The sequence below is a fragment of the Scyliorhinus torazame genome, chromosome 7 (genome assembly GCF_047496885.1).
Source record: "Scyliorhinus torazame isolate Kashiwa2021f chromosome 7, sScyTor2.1, whole genome shotgun sequence".
Classification (NCBI taxonomy): Eukaryota; Metazoa; Chordata; class Chondrichthyes; order Carcharhiniformes; family Scyliorhinidae; genus Scyliorhinus; species Scyliorhinus torazame.
In genome coordinates this window covers 22,671,278-22,692,158 of record NC_092713.1, presented here as the reverse complement: position 1 = coordinate 22,692,158, position 20,881 = coordinate 22,671,278, and the positions used below count along the sequence as shown (strand labels likewise).

At 48.8% G+C, this 20,881-nt stretch overlaps 1 protein-coding gene across 6 annotated transcripts in view; it reads left to right on the top strand.

Moving 5' to 3' along the window:
* Positions 1–67: 67 nt before the first annotated feature.
* The window catches only part of LOC140426084 (outer dense fiber protein 2-like), a 95,582-nt gene continuing 74,768 nt past the window's right edge, over positions 68–20,881 (top strand). For 2 of the 6 annotated variants that reach the window (XR_011948126.1, XM_072510428.1), the window contains exons 1-3: positions 68–862; positions 13,831–13,936; positions 17,309–17,422. Coding sequence is in view for 5 of the 6 variants with exons in the window: in XM_072510428.1 (XP_072366529.1) it covers positions 852–862; positions 13,831–13,936; positions 17,309–17,422 (231 nt within the window). In the remaining variant the exon portion in view is untranslated. The remainder of the gene's footprint in view (positions 863–13,830; positions 13,937–17,308; positions 17,423–20,881) is intronic. The other 4 variants (XM_072510427.1, XM_072510425.1, XM_072510424.1 and 1 more) reach the window with 4 other exon arrangements.

Below are 20,881 nucleotides of genomic sequence, written 5' to 3'. Positions count from 1 at the left end.
GCTCCCGCTGCGCCCGTTCCGGATTCCGCGCCCGCTGCGCCCGTTCCGGATTCCGCGCCCGTTCCGGATTCCGCTTCCGCTGCGCGCCGCTCCCTCTCTCCGACTCCCTCTCTCCGCTCCGCCCCTTTCGCCACTCGGTCGCCGCCACTGGAGGAAAACCAGGTCTTAAAATTTGAACGCAGCCAATCAGGGACCGGAGCCGGCGCCTGGCAACGGGCGCCAACAGGAGCTGCAGACGCGGCTTTTGTATTTTTGATCAGGTTCCCCGGGAAACCTGAAACCGGGAGCCGGGAGATCGGGAGACAGTGTGCTGAAGAGGAGCTGACGGAGGACGGGCTCGGTGACTGGCTCGGACTCGGTGACTGAGTCGGGCTCGGACTCGGACTCGGTGACTGGTTTGGACTCGGTGACTGAGTCGGGCTCAGGGCTCGGTGACTGGCTCGGACTCGGTGACTGAGTCGGGCTCGGGGCTCGGTGACTGGCTCAGACTCGGTGACTGGCTCGGGGCTCGGTGACTGAGTCGGGCTCGGGGCTCGGTGACTGGCTCGGACTCGGTGACTGAGTCGGGCTCGGGGCTCGGTGACTGGCTCAGACTCGGTGACTGGCTCGGGGCTCGGTGACTGAGTCGGGCTCGGGGCTCGGTGACTGGCTCGGACTCGGTGACTGAGTCGGGCTCGGGGCTCGGTTACTGGCTCGGACTCGGTGACTGAGTCGGGCTCGGGGCTCGGTTACTGGCTCGGACTCGGTGACTGAGTCGGGCTCGGGGCTCGGTGACTGAGTCGAGCTCGGACTCCAGCCGCACCAGCCGCAGGAAGAGGCTCTGAAGCCGCCTGAAAGTCTGATGTGGGCGGATGAGCCGCAGGTGAGGAGCACCACAGTCTCTCTCACACACACATGTTCGCCTTTAGCTCCATCTTTCCCGGCTGTGCCACCACTCCGGGGCGCTGGTTAAAATGGCACAGTCCAAGCCTGTCAGCAAAGGTCAAACCCCTGCCCTGTAACCACAGCTGGGGTCAAACCTCTGCCCTGAAACCACAGCTGGGGTCAAACCTCTGCCCTGAAACCACAGCTGGGGTCAAACCTCTGCCCTGAAACCACAGCTGGGGTCAAACCTCTGCCCTGAAACCACAGCTGGGGTCAAACCCCTGCCCTGAAACCACACTGGGGTCTAACCCCTGCCCTGTAACCACAGCTGGGGTCAAACCTCTGCCCTGAAACCACAGCTGGGGTCAAACCCCTGCCCTGAAACCACAGCTGGGGTCAAGCCCCTGCCCTGAAACCACAGCTGGGGTCAAACCCCTGCCCTGAAACCACAGCTGGGGTCAAACCCCTGCCCTGAAACCACACTGGGGTCAAACCTCTGCCCTGAAACCACAGCTGGGGTCAAACCCCTGCCCTGAAACCACAGCTGGGGTCAAACCCCTGCCCTGAAACCACATTGGGGTCAAACCCCTGACCTGAAACCACACTGGGGTCAAACCCCTGCCCTGAAACCACAGCTGGGGTCAAACCCCTGCCCTGAAACCACACTGGGGTCAAACCTCTGCCCTGAAACCACACTGGGGTCAAACCCCTTACCTGAAACCACAGCTGGGGTCAAACCCCTGCCCTGAAACCACACTGGGGTCAAACCTCTGCCCTGAAACCACACTGGGGTCAAACCTCTGCCCTGAAACCACAGCTGGGGTCAAACCCCTGCCCTGAAACCACACTGGGGTCAAACCCCTGCCCTCAAACCACACTGGGGTCAAACCCCTGCCCTCAAACCACACTGGGGTCAAACCCCTGCCCTCAAACCACACTGGGGTCAAACCCCTGCCCTCAAACCACACTGGGGTCTAACCTCTGACCTGAAATCACAGCTGGGGTCAAACCCCTGCTCTGTAGGATGAGAGACGACTTAATAGAGGTTTATAAGATAATGAGGGGGATAGACAGAGTGGACGTTCAGAGACTATTTCCTCGGGTGGATGTAGCTGTTACAAGGGGGCATAACTATAAGATTCAGGGTGGGAGACATAGGAGGGATGTCCGAGGTAGGTTCTTTACTCAGAGAGTGGTTAGGGTGTGGAATGGACTGCCTGCTGTGACAATGGAGTTGGACCCTTTAGGAACTTTCAAGCGGTTATTGGATAGGCACATGGAGCACACCAGAATGACAGGGAGTGAGATAGCTTGATCTTGGTTTCGGACAATGCTCGGCACAACATCGAGGGCCGAAGGACCTGTTCTGTGCTGTACTGTTCTACGTTCTATGAAACCACACTGGGGTCAAACCCCTGCCCTGAAACCACACTGGGGTCAAACCCCTGACCTGAACCCACAGCTGGGGTCAAACCCCTGCCCTCAAACCACACTGGGGTCAAACCCCTGCCCTGAAACCAGACTGGGGTCAAACCCCTGCCCTGAAGCCAGACTGGGGTCAAACACCTGCCCTGAAACCACAGCTGGGCTGAGGAGTTCCAGTCACAGGTTCCAGAGGAATGCTGAACTGGTTTACCAGACTGGTTGGTATACAACAGGTTCCCCAGGGGTTGCTGCGATAGGACAGCAGATTTTCTTAATATTTATTATATATATTTGACGAAGATAATGACAGAGTTTTACAGGACAAAATGAAGCCCTGTGTGTCCATGCCGGCCATCAAGCACCAATCAACTCTAATCCCATTTTCCCGCACTTTGCCCTTGCCTTGTATGCTAGGGTGTTTTTTAAGTGCTTGTCTAAATGCTACTTAAATGTTATAAGGGCCCCTACCTTTCAGGCAGCGAGTTCCAGATTCCCAACACCCGCTGGGTGAAAAAGCTTTTCCTCAAATCCCCTCCTGCCCCTTACTTTAAATCACTGCCCTCTGCTTGTTGACCCCTCTACTAAGGGGAAAAGTTCCTTCCTATCTATGTATCTGTCCCTCATAATTTTATATACCTCAAGGAGGTCATCCGGTTTTTTTTGCCCCAAGGAAACAACCTCAGCCTAGCCAGCTGCTCTGCATAGCTGAAACGCTCCAGCCCAGGCAACATCCTGGTGAATCCCCTCTGCACCCTTTTACGTGCAATCGCACCCTTCCTATAGTGTGGTGCCTGTTCTGTGTTTATTGAACTATTAACAGAGTTCTCAAATGAGTTCGACTCTCTGCTAATCTAACTGTAGTAACTCAGTCTAACTGTACCAGCTTGCTCTAAGCCACATGCTGGGGTGTGATGCTGCTGATCAACCCTGTCTAACTCTCTAGATGTCTGTCTGTGGAAAGAGGCAGGGTGTGAGTGCCTCATCCTTTTTATAGTGTTTATGTCATGCCCCCTTGTGGTGATGCCACCTCTGAGTGTCCTGACTGCCCATTGGTTGTGTCCTATTCTGAATGTTCATTGGTTGTATGTTTGCATATCATGACATCTCCCCCCTTTTTTTTTTAGATATATATATACATGTGACTGTGTCTGTCTAATGTGAATGACTGAGGAATACAGAACAACAAAACAAATGCGCATAAGTTCAGTCTCTGAGGCTTGCGGCTGATCCTCGTCGACCGCCGGAGAGGTGGTCGAGGGGGTGACGGTGTCTTGACAGGGGAGTGTGAGGCACGACTGGTGGCCTCGTGGTTCGAGGCGTCTGGAGGTGGCAATTCGACATGTGGAAATGGAGGGGAAAGTGGTCGTGGGCAAGCAACTTTTCGCACTGCCCTTCGATTCCTCCACATAAATCCCACAACCTGTTATGCGTTGCCCATCCAGGATTGTGGAAGATCCATCCACATAAATCCTGATGGGGTCACACGTGTCCGGGTGAGGGGGGTTCTGAGATGCAGTGGCTAGTTTTCTGGGGGGTGTTCTGGCTATAAAGGGGCCTGTATTATGGTGGGGTGAGATGATTTCACACTCATGGGGGGTTCCGGGGTATTGTAGATTGTCCGCTAAGTATGTGTGAGTTTTTGTCCGTTTTACTGTGATGTCCCGTCCTTGTAAGAGAAGGGTCCACCTAGCAGCGCGGATTTGGCTGACGGTACCGTCTTTAAGTCGTCCGTCCAGTAAAAGTTGTGTGGGGGTGTGTTCGGTCAAGATGGTGATGGGGTTCAGTCCGGTAATGTAGGAAAAGTACTGGACTGCCCAGAAAACTGTGAGCAGGTGCCTCTCTCAGGCTGAAAATCCCTGCTCCACAGCATCTAAAATTCGGGAGGCATAAGCTACGGGTCTTAGCTGGTCGTGCCGTTCCTGCAGGAGCACGGCTGAAAGGGTGCGGTCTGTGGTCGCTACCTCTATGGCGAAAGGGGAAAGCGGGTCGGGAACTTGTAGTGCGGGGGCGGCTATGAGTGCCTGTTTTAGTGATTCCACAGCCTCCGTATGCTGCGGAAGCCACTCCCAGGGGGTTCCTTTCTTTAGGAGGTCTGAGAGGGGCGCTGCCTTGCTGGCGAAACCGTCAATGTGGTTTCGGCAGTAGCCAACCAATCCTAAAAATGACCGGAGTGCTGACACGTGTTGGGGAAGGGGCAATTTAGCGATCGAGTCAATTCTTTTGTGCTCGATCTCGCGTTTGCCGTGTGTGATGATAGTACCCAAATATATCACCTTTTCTTCCAATATTTGGGCCTTTTTGGGGTTTACTTTACAGCCAATGGAGTGTAGTAACTCCAGGAGTTCGGACAGAAGCTCAATGTGCTCTTCCTTTGTGTCTGTCTGCAGTAGTAGGTCGTCTACATACTGTACCAGACATTCGGGGCGAGAAAATTTTGCTAGTCCATTTGCCAGCTGTCGGTGGAAAATGGAGGGGGAGTTGTGGAAGCCTTGTGGCAGGCATGTCCACGTGTACTGCTGAGCTCGGAAAGTGAAGGCAAATTTGTACTGGCACGCCTTTGCCAATGGAATGGACCAGAACCCATTACTGACGTCCAGAACCGTGAAATATCGGGCATGGAGTCCCTGTTTGAGCATGGTCTCGGGACTTGTTGCAACGGTGGGGGCTGCTGCGGGGGTGACTTTATTGAGTTCCCGGTAATCAATGGTTAAACGCCATGATCCGTCGGGTTTCCTTACTGGCCAAATCGGGGCATTGTTAGTCGAGGCTACCGGTCTTAGGACGCCCTGTTCTAACAAGCTTTCTATGACCTTTAGGATTTCTCCCTCTGCTTCTAGGGGAAATCCGTACTGTTTCTGGGGTCTTGGGTCCGGTCCGGTTATCTGTACGGAGCCGGTCATCCGTCCACAGTCGTGTTTATGGGTTGCAAATGCTGCCCTGTTTTTCTGCAGGACGGCCCTAACCTGTCTGTCCGTGCTGAGTGTGCTGGGGTTAAACCAAAACTCGCCTACGGCGCTGATTTTGTTCATGTAGTCCCCAATATTGAGTGTTGAGGGAGCTCTAGCAGATTTCACCATCTTCCAAACACACTGGTTGACTGGATCGAAGGAGAGGTGGTGTGAGTTCATAAAATCGATCCCTAAAATGTGCTCTGCTGTTGGGGGCAGGTCGACTCACACTACGGGGTGCTTTGTATTAATATTTCCGATCTGGATGGGTACAGGGGTCGTGATATGCCCCTGTTGTGAGTGGCCTGTGAAGCCGCTGAGGGTGATAGTGGATGTGGTGGGCCACGTGTCCTTACCGTAGACATAATCATGAAATTTGAGGATGCCGGTGAGAAGACCTAAAGACTCCTTCTCAATCTGCGCATATCTGGTCTCAGTGGGTGTCATTGCCCGTGACGCGTATGCTACTGGTACCCAGGATGACGTGTCGTCTCTTTGAAGCAACACCACCCCAATGCCATCCTGACTCGCATCTGTGGATATCTTGGTCCGGGTCAAAGAATTCAAGGACGGGTGTAGTGGTGAGCTTGACTTTCAGCTCCAGCCACTCTGTTTGGTGCTCCGCCTTCCACTCAAAGGCGGTTGATTTTTTCACCAGGTTGCGTAGGGCCGTGGTGTATGTGGCCAAATTCGGGATGAACTTGCCAAGGAAATTGACTATTCCCAGGAAGCGCAGTATTGCCTTCTTGACCTCGGGGACTTTCATTGCCTCGATGGCTTTAATTTTATCTGTGTCTGACGAATGTGATATAAAATAGTTACTTTAGAGATATTAGTTAATGTAATGTAGAAATAAGCCACTTTGATTCTGGCAAGTAGAGACAAAGGATTTTAGACCGCATGGGAAAAAGCAGGAAGAGGTGTGTCTATGAGAGTGATGCTGAATTGATAGGGGCCAGAGAAAGGGATTGGAAGTGAGCCAATCAGAATAGATCAAACAAGTCAGGAGGGACATAGGATGACCTATGGGTGTCGAGTATCCGAAACTTGATGCCATTTGAATGTATCAGTACTGATCTCTTTGTCTGGGACATTCACTTAGTTCCCGGGGCTGCAGAAAGCAACATGTTATCTGTATCACTGTGGACTAGGTAGCTTGCAAGCTGAATAAAATAACTTTTGTTATACTTGCAAATCCATCTCGACTTTTATTGAGGCCAGACTGACGGATAAAGAAATTTGGGAATCAACATTTGGTGCCGAAAACCGGGATTTCTCAGGGCGATCCTGGTCCAACTGCGAAATCAGAATTAGACTGATTATGAACAGGAGGATGGGGAACGAGGGCCCTCAATGTAGAACTGGAAAATGACCGCGCATTGATTGTTCCCCTCTTCTTATCGTCTGATTAGTCTGGTCACTCGCGGTTGGCACAGAAAGACCGCCTCGACGAAATCACAGGTCAGTCTGGGGATTAGCAATTTAATTGATGGGATTTCATATTGTTGTTTCGGCTTGGGTTAGGGTTTTGGGTTGATGTGACATCTCAAATGATGATTCAATTCCAAGTATAAGGGTTCAGAGGCTGATGGGACTTCAGTAATGAAGGTTCAGTCTATTATATGGGTTCAGGGGCTGATGGGACTTCAGTACTGAAGGTTCAGTCCAGTATAACTGTTTTTAAATCTGAAGATGGTTCAACTCTATGTGTGAGTGTTTTAAATATATAGTTGATTAAGCTAAAATTGTCTCCTTGGACTGGATTGGCGAAAAACGCAGTTCCGAGGACTAGTTGAGATTGTGGGGAATGCTGCATATTGGTTGAAGCAGAAGTCTCTCAAAGGGTTAACAGCAGCAGGCAAAGTTAAAGACAGACAGTGCTTCTCACTCAGGCCTTGAGATAACAGCACCAGTCTGTAGTGTAATCGGATACCTTTCCTTTGAGTTAGTGAACACCAGCAAAGTTACGTTTTGAATTAATTAAAGGAAACCAGTGGGTTTCTCCACCTCTTTGATAAAAGTTATTATTTTCGAAAGCAATTGATTGAAATTGCCAGAATCTTAAGTTTTACTTACTTGAAATAAGGTTTATCTCATTTTATCTGGAGATTAATAGAAACTTAAAGAAGATGTTGGACACCATTTTAAAAAGTGTAAATCTGGAGATGATAGTTGATTTTGCTAATACTTATGTGTATGTAAAAGAAAAAAAACTTGTTAAAAGAAAAATTGTTAAGATAAAGAAATAATTAAGTTGTAAATGTTATACAAGTTTGTGTTAAGCAAATTGTAAATTTAGTTCTGAGTTGAGATCAGAGCTAAGCTTGCAAGTTGCAGTAATTCAATTTGAATTTTCAAACATTTTTAAGTTTAAAAAAAAAGCGCAAGTAGAGGAAAGGCGCGGGTCAAACAAGAGATGAGCTACGTAGTTCAATGGCTGGCCTTGAATTGGCAGAAAAAGAAAAATTCAATAATTTGGAAAAGTAAGCATATCACCTAAGTCTCTCCAAACTAAGCAGGAACCACAAGGTTCGGGAACAAAGGAAGCTGAAACAGATTCTTTTGAAGAGAAAGAACTCCCCCTAGTGACAGGGAGAGATGTTGAAGTCCTGGAACAACCAGGGGAAATAGCTAGAGTGCGCCCTGGTGACATTCGGAGACAGTTACCGATTAGGAAGATGCAAAATCCCGACGCAGTGACTGTGGGAGCGAACCCCACGATAGACGTTTACTTCCCATGGACACCCAGTGAGATGATGGCTATTATGTCTACAATCCCAGATAGAAAAAATCTCCTGCTGCCTTCATGGATTCCTTGAGAACTACCATCTCAATTTATCAAGCTGATTTAAGGGACCTCTGGGCCCTAGTCCAGCAGATTTTAACCCCAGCAGAGTACCGCAATTATCTTAACCACCTGAATTATGCTAGTCATGCCGCACTTCAGCAGGCCTATGCATTAGACGACGATAGAAAGACACAGATCTTGAATGCGTTGAATAGCGCATTTCAAAGGCCCATAAATCTTTCTGTTATCTTAGACCTAAAACCTAAGAAGACTGAGCCAGAGGAATTTCTGGAGCGTTTTAATGAAATCTACCGGGGGCAGTCAGGCGATTTGCTGTATCAAAATGGTCAGAATTCCCCTCAATATTGTTAATGCATTGCCTAATCAACATGTCCGGGCGCACACGTGTTGCGAAATCTGATCGCCCAGGAACTTCAGCGTGGATGTCCCAAAACAGCACTTGGACCTGTTTAGCTTGAGGCCATGTTCATGTATGCGTCGGAATACTTTCTTGAGTTGCGACACATGCCCCTCTAGGGTTGTGGACCAGATTATGATATTGTCAACGTAGACACAAACCCCTTCTATTCCCTCCACCATCTGTTCCATGATGCGATGGAAAACCTCTGATGCCGAGATGATGCCAAATGGCATTCGGTTGTAGCAGAATCTGCCAAAAGGCGTGTTGAAGGTGCAGAGCCTTCTGCTGGATTCTTCAAGTTGGATTTGCCAAAATCCTTGGGATGCGTCCAATTTTGTGACGAAGCGCGCGTGTGCCATGTCACTCGTGATTTCTTACCTCTTCGGGATGGGGTAATGTTCCGCATAATGTTTTTGTTTAGATCCTTGGGGTCAATGCAGATGAGTAGGTCCCATGAAGGTTTCTTTACGCACACCATCGAGCTGACCCAGTCGGTTCGTTCAGTGACCTTGGAGATGATGCTTTTTTGTTGTAGACTTGGGAGCTCTGCCTTCAGGCGTTCTCTCAGTGGAGCATGGACACGTTGTAGTGCGTGGACCACTGGCTCGGCATCAGGCCGCTGTAGAATCTTGTACTCGTAAGGCAGTGTGCCCATCCCGCTAAATACATCTGGGTACTGGGTTGGGATGTCGTTGATGCTGGCCTGAAGATCAGAATGGGACGACGTTGTGGTGTAGACCCTTTGAATGAGGTGCAGTTGCTTGCAGGCGTGCACACCTAGCAGGGACGCCCTGTCTGGTTTAACAATCTCGAAGCGTAAGCTTGCTTGTGTGTGTCGGCTGGACACCTGCAGATGGCAGGACCCCAGTACCTTGATTGCGTTTCCATTGTTGTCCAGGAGTTTGCAGGCAGCTGGAAGGATTGTGGGCGGCTTCTTGATTCTCTTGAAGTCCACCTGCGAAATCAGGTTGGCGGAGGCACCTGTGTCCAGTTTGAACTGGATGGGGCAGTGGTTGACCTTCATCACTGCTCGCCATTCGTCCTCGGGATCCACGGCCAGGATTAATTGGTCTCACAATGTGTCCGGTGTGGCGTACTCGCACTTCGTAATAATGCCCACTCGGTAAGTGTTGTCCAGGTATTCATCATCTGGATCCGTCGCACTGCCTGGATCACAGTCATGCATTCGGTGTTGCACACATCTGATGCACCACTGTCTGAATTGGGAGCGCTGGCTCCTGACTGGTGGTGCAGACCTGCACAGGGCTGCACAGTGGTTTGGTTTCCCACAGTTTAAACAGTGTTTGCCTCTTGCAGGGCGGTTTTTAAAAAATGGGTGGTGCCGCAGCTTGCATCGTCATGCGCTCAGTGCGCCGTTGCCCATGCGCGGTGCAGTTCTCGGACGTCTGCACCTGCGCAGTGCGGTTTTCGGCCGCTTTGTGTTCCCGATCGCATTGCGCATGCGTTGGGCCTCGGGAAGAGCGCGCGAAATGGCCGTTTTCGTCAACGTGGAGGCGCTGCATCCGGGAGATGGCCTGAACACACTCCACCTCATGAGAGGCTTGTTTTTCACTTTCTGCCGTTTTGTGAATAGCGATTTTTAGAGTGCTCATGCACAGTACACGTTTCAATCGCGACTGGCAGGGTCATGTGCTTGACTTTCAACAATTGCTCTGGCAGAGGATCAGAGTGGATTCCAAAAACGATTTGGTCTCTGATCACGGTGTCAGTGATATCTCCGAAGTTGCAGGATTACGCTAGCAGTCTAAGGTTAATTAGATAGGAGTTGATGGATTCGTCTTTACCTTGCTTGAAAATGTGGCGCTCAAAGATTTTGTTGGTGTCCACCTCGCAGTGGCTGTTGAATTTGTTCAGGATGGTTTGTTGCTTTGTTTTGTCCTGCCCTTCAGAAAAGTGAAAGGAGTTGAATATCACTATCGCATGGTCACCCGCAGTGGTGAGTAGAAGAGCTATCTTCCGCGCATCGGGCGCGCCATTGAGGTTGGATGCTTCCAGTATAGTTGAAATTTCTGCTTGAATGATCGACAGTTGGCACTAAGATTGCCGGTGGTCCTGAGCGGATGAGGAGCCTGAATCTTGTCCATTGTGCCTGTATTCATTAGCTGGTTGTCACGGATCTTGCTGAGTTGAACAAATAGACTGAACAGTCACTCCTGGTATCATGTTGTGTTATGCTGCTTCGGATAACACAGGCTGCTACTTGATGCAGTCTTAACTAAAGGATGCTCCAGACTCTGAAATGAGTTCAACGTGTTTATTGAACTATTAACACAGTTCTCAAATGACTTCGACTCTCTGCTAATCTAACTGTAGTAACTCAGTCTAACTGTACCAGCTTGCTCTAAGCCACGTGCTGGGTTGTGATGCTGCTGATCAACCCTGTCTAACTCTCTAGATGTCTGTCTGTGGAAAGAGGCAGGGTGCGAGTGCCTCATCCCTTTTATAATGTTTATGTCATGCCCCTTTGTGGCGATGCCACCTCTGGGTGTCCTGACTGCCCATTGGTTCTGTCCTATTTTGAGTGTTCATTGGTTGCATGTTTGCATATCATGACAGTGACCAGGTGTTGATGCACTGGTAATGTCACTGGACTAATATTCCACAGGCCCTGGTTAATGCTTTGAGGGGGGGTGGCGGGGGGGGGGCTGGTAGCGGGGGGTCAAGCCTCACCTGGTGGAAGTTAAATTCTCAATTGATAAACCTGGAATATAAAGTCAGCATCGCTAATAGTTACCATGGAGCTATCATCGATTGTCATGAAAAACGGCTGCTTCACTTATGTCCTTCAGGGACGGGAATCTGCCATCCTTACCTGGTCTGTCCTTACCCAACATGTGATTCCACACACAGGTAATGTGGTGGACTCATAACTGCCCCTCTGAAATGGTCAAGCAAGTCACTCAGTTAAAGGGCAATTGGGCTGGGCAACAAATGCTGACCCAGCCAACGACACTCACATCCATTCAGGACCCGGGTTCGAGTCCCGGTTTGGGTCACTGTCTGTGCGGAGTCTGCACGTTCTCCCCAAGTCTGCGTGGGTTTTCCTCCAGGAGCTCCAGTTTCCTCCCACAAGTCCCGAAAGACGTGCTTGTTAGGTGAATTGGACATTCTGAATTCTCCCTCGGTGTACCTGAACAGGCGCCGGAGTGTGGCGACTGGGGGATTTTCACAGTAACTTTTCACAGAACTCCCCGATGAGGCCGCACTTAGCCCCATTTTCGGCACTAGCGAGTTCCGCTCAGCAGAACTCAGTGCAGCAAAAGATCGGGACGAACATTTTTAAATGGCGTCCCAATCTCCCGAGGCCCTGATGCGACCCCTGAACCCCCTCCAAGCCCTAATTTGGTATAAGGAAGTCCCATGCAGGGCACCCCCCCCCCCCAGTCTGATCACTGCTGTGCACAAAATGCCAGCTTGGCACCTTGGCAGTGCCAGCCTGGCACCCAGGTGACACTGCCAGAGTGCCAGGCTAGCAGTGCCAGGGTACCCGGGTGGCACCAGCAGTGCCAGGGTACCACTCTGCCCAGAGGGCATGTACCCGGGGGCCTCCAATCCCCTGGGATACCCCAACGAGTGCCGTTGCATCTGATCCCTGTTTGTGGCAACCAGCACTGAACGGTGCTGGCCCGAGTTCTCCAAGGCGAGGGAATTAGATCCCACACCTCAGTTAGATCCCGGGAACACATATTGGGATATGTCTCACTCTAATATGCAGATTTGCCAGAAAGTGAATCCTGCCCACCACGTCTTGCAAGATTGCGTTGGATTTCACGAGGCGTGGTGAGCTAGATCCATCCCGGAAGTGGATCTCCTGGTATCCACGGTTGCGTTGTGTCGTGCTGCATTCTGGGTGCAACGCAGTCGGTAGATCCCACCCTTTATGTTTAATTTGCATCTACATTGATACTGACTCATGTTAGCAAAATCGTATCTGGTAATATATTCATTTGCGAGGCGGGGGGGGGGGGGGGGGGGGAGGGTGGACGTTAGGTACGTTTGGTTGGTTTGGTTTATGGATCCCCATCGGAATGTAACATTGGTAAATAATGGATACCACTGTTTTTTGCATTGCTTTGAAAAATGGAGTGAAAACGGGTTCATTCTCAAAACTATTCTCCAAAGCGATGGCATAGGTGAGATTTTGAGCTGCACGTCACAGTATTACGAGCCTGAAAACACCTTTCATAAGACTAATTAGTCCAACTGTCCAGGCAGTTTCATAGTTTCATAGAATTTACAGTGCAGAAGGAGGCCATTCGGCCCATCGAGTCTGCACCGGCTCTTGGAAAGAGCACCCTACCCAAGGTCAACACCTCCACCCCATCCCCATAACCCAGTAACCCCACCCAACATTAAAGGCAATTTAGCATGGCCAATCCACCTGACCTGCACATCTTTGGACTGTGGGAGGAAACCGGAGCACCTGGAGGAAACCCACGCACACACGGGGAGGATGTGCAGACTCCGCACAGATAGTGACCCAAGCCGGAATCGAACCTGGGACCCTGGAGCTGTGACGCAATTGTGCTATCCACAATGCTACCGTGCTGCCCAGTTGTTTTGAATTATTGTCCCAGCCAGCACTTGAGATGTACAATTGTGTTCTTCAATGAGGACAGAATGAGTCTCTGGTTTAAAAATAAACAAACAATGATCTTTAACAGTTAGTCACATCTTTTCTAGGATCCCCAGGTGTGTGTTTGAGGATACTTGCAGTTTACATTAACTGGAAAGTGGTTATGACACAATTGGACAATGGAGATTTTAATCGTATCTGTGGGTATAATGATTGTATCCACTTTTTTCCAATATCTGAAGAGTCCTTGGTCACTAAAGTAATTCTCTAATATAAATTCCTGCTGCATCCGACAAATTTTTATTGCACTCAAAAACATTATTTGAACATGAACAGTTTTTAAGGTATTGACAAAAAACTCAGAGGCGATGTGATGCTTTCGTGCAATGCGGAGATTCAATTCATTCATCCACGCCCTGCCTGAAGGCAGGTTCCTTGACCGTTGAAGCTTCTTCCCGAGCTGTTTTCTTGGACGCTTTTGTCAGTAGTTCCTTCCACTCTCAGGGGCAAGACTGAGAGGCAGAGTCTCCCAAGTCAATCTGCACGAATTGAACCCACACTGCTGACATTCTGAACTAGACTATCTGTTGATTCAATAATACCTGTCAGAGGGGAATCCGATAAGTACTTGGAGAAAAGAATTGCAGGGATAATGAGAAGATACTGGGGCAGGTTATGGGGCAATTGGCCTCCTTCTCTGCTAAATTGTTCTATCTTTGCGTGTTTGTGCAACTGTCTGAGGAAAGAAAAGTGAACATTTTTCATCATTTATTTATTTTTTCCTTAGGATGAAGTCAAGATCATCTTCACCCCCAATCCATGTCCATGCTGATGAATCTACAGCTGTTCGTGTACATGTTCAAAAGCCCAAGTTGTTGCCTTCTGTTGTGGAAGTAGGTGTAAATGATGGTCATAGCTTCATAAAAATAATCAAAACAGGCAGTCATTGGCAAAGGAATCAGAAATGGCAGGAGGAAACCTTTTATTTTAACGGACAAGTTCTGATTTGGCAATCGCTGCCTGAAAGGGTAGCAAAAAACAGATTCAATGGCAAAATGCAAAAGAAAATTGGATCACACTTGAAGTTGGGGAGAAAGAATTGCAGGACTGTGAAGAGGTGGGGCATGGGGTTAATTGGATATTCCTACCTAAGACTCAACAAAGGCGAAATTGGCTGTGTGGCTTCCTTCTGTACCATGTCATTTTATTATTCTAATTAATATGACAGTTTGGGGGCAATGATGTGGATGTGGGGTGCATAGATTTTAGGAAGCTATTAACAGAGTGCCAGGCGGAAAATTATTTAAGGGTATGGAATTTGGACAGAAGTAACAAATTGGATTCAAGGCCTTGTCACAAGGGGGCAATTAGGAATTAAGGGCAGTTTCGCAGAACGATTGGGGGCTCACAGGGGTCCACAGGTTTTAATAATAATAATCGCTTATTGTCACAAGTAGGCTTCAATGAAGTTAATGTGAGAAGCCCCTAGTCGCCACATTCCGGCACCTGTTTGGGGAGGCCGGTACAGTTTTGATTCCAGGACTGCTCGTGCATATTAGTGGTTTACGTAGAAGGCGAGACGGAGTGCGGCTGAAATTTGCAGATAATGTTGAAGAGGAATCACTAAACGATTCTGATTAAAGAAAGCTGAAGATGGATATTTTATGACCTGGTGGAATGAGCAACAGTGTGATGGATAGCATTCCAATGTTATTAAGTGCGAGGTGGTATATTTTGACTTTTTAAAACATTGAATGATGTGGAAGAGCAGGGGATTAGTAGGTTCATGTTTAAAGGACAGTACAAGAGGCACCCCGACCCTCAAATTAATAAGGCCACACTCTGATTTATGACTCTGATTTATGACAAGTGGCATACACTATAAAATTGAAATGTGATTCAATGTAAAACACAATTGTAATACAGTGTACAGATGTGGGCTCCATGCTATTGGAGGGATGCTAAGTCAATAAAGAGGATGTGAAGAAATATAAAGGAATATAAATTGGGGCTGTTTTGATCAGGGCCGAAGAGATTAGAAGGACACTTGTTCGAGGTATTTGAAAGGTGTGACAGGATGAACAGATTACATAGCGTGCTGATGGATTTCAATTCATGGGAAATTAAATGGAAAGGATTTAGGATGGAAGAGGAAGAAATACTTTCACACAAAGTTGTGAAGAATGGAAGCCATTACCAGGGCGAGTGATTGAAGCAGAGACCATGTCAACATGTAAGAATAGGTGAGATTTCGACACTCAAGAATAGGTAATCGAGGAGAGAGCAATAAAGGTCACACGGAATTAGCAGCGCAGAAGTGATGAAGGCAGAGTTTTAGTGGTAAAGAAATAATAATAATCTTTATTAGTGTCACAAGTAGGCTTACAATATCACTGCAATGAAGTTACTGTGAAAAGCTCCTAGTCGCCACACTCCGGCTCCTGTTCGGGTACACAGTGGGAGAATTCAGAATATCCAAATTACCTAACAGCAAGTCTTTCGGGACTTGTGGGAGGAAACCGGAGCACCCGGAGGAAACCCACGCAGACACGGGGAGAACGTGCAGACTCTGCACAGACAGTGACCCAAGCTGGGAATCGAACCTGGGACCTTGGTGCTGTGAAACAACAGTGCTAACCACTGTGCTACCAGGCGGGTGCAGTACCAGGCAGTACTGTGGGGGTGGATGTTGGCAACCTTTGTGCTGGAGAGGAAATGGAATCTGAAATTCAATTTCATTTCAAATAGGGCACCTGAGGTTGCAAAAAATCTGGTTCAGCCATAAATAGTTCCAGGGAAGAGATTGGAATCGGTGGTCGATAGTGTTTGCGATAGTAGTGAAAGACAATGGCCACAGTCTTTCCAATTTTAAGCTGGAGGAAGTGACAGCCCATGCAGGGGAGGATATTGAACAAGCTCTTTGACAGGACAAAAGTAGGCGGCTGGGGGTAAGGTTCACACCATTAGAATATGATCTGGAAAATGACAAAAGGTGGGTTGATATTCCCTGGAGTTCAGAAGAATGAGAGGCGATCCCGTTGAAAGCTGTATGATTAGGATTCCCAGGGGGCCGACACTGAGAGATTGTTTTCGCTGATCGGGGAATCTGAAACATGGGGGACCCAGTCTCAGCGTAAAGGCCCAATTATTGAGGGCTGAGTTGAGAAATTACTTCACTCAAAAGATTGTGAATCTTTGGAATTCTCTACCCCTGGAGGTTGTAATTGGTGCTGCGTTGAATGCATTTAAGGTTGGGGCACAGAATTCCGGTCTCAGGGAATTAAGGGATATGGGGAGCAGGCGGTACAGTGGATTTGGAGCCCAAGATCAGCCATGATCGTATAGAATGGCGGAGGAGGCTCGAAGGACCATATGGCCCTCTCCTCTTTCTTGTCTGTCGACGAGGAAGAGAAGAAGATCAAGGATAACTCCATGTGGGACTCTAGAGGGGTTGGCACAGGCACAGGAGTGTGAAACCATCGTTAAAATTGTTCAGCCAAGTTCCAACATCTCGGCTACATACAGAGAAGAAAGAGTGGTGCCATTTTGGGGAAGTTGGTGGAAGCGGTATTGAATTAGTGTGGGTGATGCATTCCTGATGTTAGCAGAATCTTTTTGAAGTTAATATAGTGTGTTTGTAAACTTGAACACCAAGGTTTTGGAGGGCTTTTTAAAAAGGTTATTCATTGATGGGCCAGCATTTATTGCCCATCCTCAATATCCCTTGAACTGAGTGGCTTTCAGAGCTTAGAGCCGGCCCCATTGCTATGGGTCTGGAGTCGCATGTAAAAGCCAGACCAAGGAAGGACGGCAGATTTCCTTCCCTAAAGGCCAAAAATGAACCAGATGCGGTTTTAACGACAATCAACAATGGTCATCAATAGACTTTTGATTCCAGAATTGGTGGGATTTGAACCCAGGTCCCCAGAGCATTGCTCTGGGTTACTAGTCCGGTGAGAATACCACTGCTCCACTGCCTCCCTGGTCCCATTTAGCATGCCATTTTAATTGAAAACATTAGAGGAAGGAATGCACCACTTTTTTCACTCATTACTGGGTTACAGAATATATGTTCAAGCGCTTGAACAATTTTGAGTTAGGTCTTCAGGACCGTCACTAAATAGACTTCCTTCCCCACCAGTCGGTGCCCCATCTCGGCATCGGTCAGCAAACACTTTCATAATTTCACATTTCGACTGCAAAATTACGCGTTCGGCAAATCCATTGTACAGGGACCGGGGACTCAAGAGTATGTTTTCTTCCAGATATCTCGTGTGCACAAAAGAAAACGTTCAACTGATTCGACGAAAGCAAACAGATCTGGGAAGGGCAAAACAAGGGGTTGCAGAAGGTCTCGTCCTTTTGTGCACGGCCAGGAGGTAGGTACAGCAAATCTGACGCATCAGCTAACTACTAGTTTGCATGCCTGCACATCAAGGTGGGAAATTATTTCAAAAAGAAATACAATCTTTTTGAGGTTGGCCATGTCGGGCTAATTGTTTTTCTGTTGAATAAAATAACACTTTTAGGGACGTTGAATCGTTTAGTTTCAGAAGGCCTGTTTGAAGTCACCCGGGTGCAATTATCTGCTTGCAGAGCCCATTGCTGCTCTTGGGGAGCTCGATACCGCAGGCGAGCAGCTCGCATTTTTGCTTCTTTTGAACATTAACGTCCGCAACCAGTTCGGATGCTAGATGTGGTACAACTTTATGTCAGACGGATAAAGTCTGTGAGAGTGTGCATGAAGATGAGGTGTAGGTTTAAACGCTGAGGATGCAGCAGAGGCTGAAGAAATGCAAGGAAGGAGTTGGGGGGAAAAACAGTGACTGGAAGTCTCCGGTGTTGGGATTCAATTTTCCCACCGGCACGCACCCCCGCCAGCCGACTGGTGGTTACAATGGGACATCCCTTTGACAAGCGACGGGAAGATGGAATCCCGTCGCCAACGAAAGGCACTTCGGCGAGAAACACGCAGCTGGGCAACCGGAGAATCTTGCCCAAGATGTATACAAATGATCTTCTTCTTGTAATTCCTAAGCTGCCCATGGCAGCAGTGGAAATATGAATAGAATATTTATTGTGATCTGCGCTAACATACTAACGTTACTAATTATCCATACCTATGGTCTGAATTGTTCGGATGCTGGCGGCTATCTGGAGAGTCCCGTCAAAACAGGCCATCTGCCACTTTGGGCTCTAACGAGTGTTGACTGGCAGCAGGCTGGACCTCTGCCCATCGTGGGGAAAATGTCCTTCCCTGGAGAGCTGCCGTCAGCTATCCCGGCCCTCCATGCACCGTGCAGCAATGGTCGGAAGAGTCACTGCGGCGACGTGTCTGGGACTAAGGGGGCGATTCTCCAGCCGCGTGCTTCCGGCGTGCATCCTGCTACACCGGGAGACCCCCTAAATGGGGTGTGCCCACTCTGGGCGTGAACCAGGTTGACTTATTTCGATGAGCAGTTAAATGTGCTGTGCCCGTGTAAAACCATATTCTCCTAGCTCCCGGGACATGAAAGGGGGCAGGACATCTGCTGACCCCACTGCAGGGTGTCCTTCGACTGCCCCCTCCCCTCAGCCACCCGGGGGGGGTGATGTGTAGCTGATGCCAGGGGGGATGGGGGTGTTCTGAAGGGAGACCCATTGGAGGGGGTCGCCTTGATGCCAGCAATCCTTTTGGGGCAGGGAAGGGGGGGTGGTGAGGGTTGATGCTGGTGAGGATGGTGGGAAAGGACACTGAAGCCCCAGCACCGGCGATGTTGGGGGCGAGGGTGAGGTCTTGACTATCACTTCGAGATCATAGTACCCTTTCCGATCTCTGTGAAGCCGATATTGCCGATGTGTTTAGGCCCCACCCCTCTCAGTGCCAGTGCCCCCCTCCAAATGAAATGTCTAAGTGTGGATGGATTGCAATCTGCATCGCGGTGATACACCCGATAAGAATCGCATCTTGTTTCCCGCTGGAGTCCACACTTAGAAATTGTTTGGGAACATTTGTGTTGGGACATGGAGGTCAAGTAAATGGTAGGACGCTGAGGAGGGGTGGGTAGGGACACCTAGGAAGGGTTGTGAGGGGGGGAAAATTGGAGTCCCAGAGGATAGACTTGGGGGGGGGGGGGGGGGGGTGAGAGTGGCAAGGGACGTCTGGAGGTCTTCTTGCATGCCTGAAGGGTGCCTATCATAAGAAGGGTGTTTCTAATGGAGTTGCCCCCCCCCCTTCCTCCCTGATATGTAGGTTTCTACATTTCTATCCCCCCACCCCCACCCCCGATTTTATAAACTGAGGCTGGGTGGGAAAAGGCATTAAGTGGCCATTTAAGGGCTTTACTTGGGGCGACAAGGGCAGGACTCCTACACTAGGCCCTGCCCGCCACACCGTAAAATAGCTTCCAGGTTGATCCTGGAGGGAATGCAGTCCATGCAATTTCATGCCGTTTCACCCCCCCCCCCCACACACACACACCTATTCCACCGCCTCAAAACCTTCTGGGAGGAGTGTAAAGTTCAGGCCTATGTTTCTGTGTTCTGATATGTCTGCTACATTAAATAATCCAGGCCCTCCCATTGCAAATCTGATCCAAATATATAATTGCATTCAGCATAAATGTCCCGTATCACAAATTCTGAATAAATTTATTGTATCCTTAGTGTTCAAATGAGGCCTTGGGGAGTTTAGAATAAGCATAAAGCAGAGCTCATTTTTTTTCTCCTGCTACCAAAATGACTGATGACTCCAGTGAGAGGTTATCTCAGGCATGATTGATCAGACTGGGCCTCTTTTCTCCAGAAAGGAGAAGGCTGAGGGACGACCTAATAGATTGATAAAGGGTTTGATGGGGCAGACATTAAGAAGATGTTTCCACTTGTGGATCAGACGAGAACTAGGGACCATAAATACAAGATCATCACAAATAAATCCAATCGGGAATTCAGGCGAAACATCTTTGCCCAGAGTGTGGAAGGAATGTTAATTACTCTAACACCTTGTGTGGCTCACTGTCGTATTTTATTTTATAACACTCCTGTGAAGCACCTTGGGATGCTTTGTTACATTTTAAAGGCAGTATATCAATGCAAATTGTAGTTGTTGAATATGTAAGAGAAAGAGGAAGTGATTAAGAAGGCTAATCGAGTTTTGTCTTTCATTGCTAGAGGGATGGAGTTCTAGACTAGGGAGGTTATGCTGCAATTGTATAGGGTGTTGGTGAGGCCGCATCTGGAGAATTGTGTTCAGTTTTGGTCTCCTTACCTGAGAAAGGACATATTGGCACTGGAGGGAGTGCAGAGGAGATTCACTAGGTTGATCCCAGAGTTGAGGGGATTAGATTATGACGAGAGGTTGAGTAGACTGGGACTGTACTCATTCATAGAATCATAGAATCATAGAAGTTTACAGCATGGAAACAGGCCCTTCGGCCCAACCAGTCCATGCCGCCCAGTTTTTTACCATTAAGCTAGTCCCAGTTGCCCGCACTTGGCCCATAACCCTCTATACCCATCTTACCCATGTAACCATCTAAATGCTTTTTGAAAGACACAATTGTACCTGCTTCTACTACTACCTCTGGCAGCCCATTCCAGACACTCACTACCCTCTGAGTGAAGAAATTGCCCCTCTGGGCCCTTCTGAATCTCTCCCCTCTCACCTTAAACCTCTGCCCTCTAGTTTTAGAAGGATGGAGTTTAGAAGGATGCGGGGGGGGATCTTATTGAAACATATAAAATTATGAAGGGAAATGATAGGATAGATGCGGGCAGGTTGTTTCCACTGGTCGGGGAAAGCAGAACTAGGGGGAATAGCCTCAAAATAAGGGGAAGTAGATTTAGGACCGAGTTTAGGA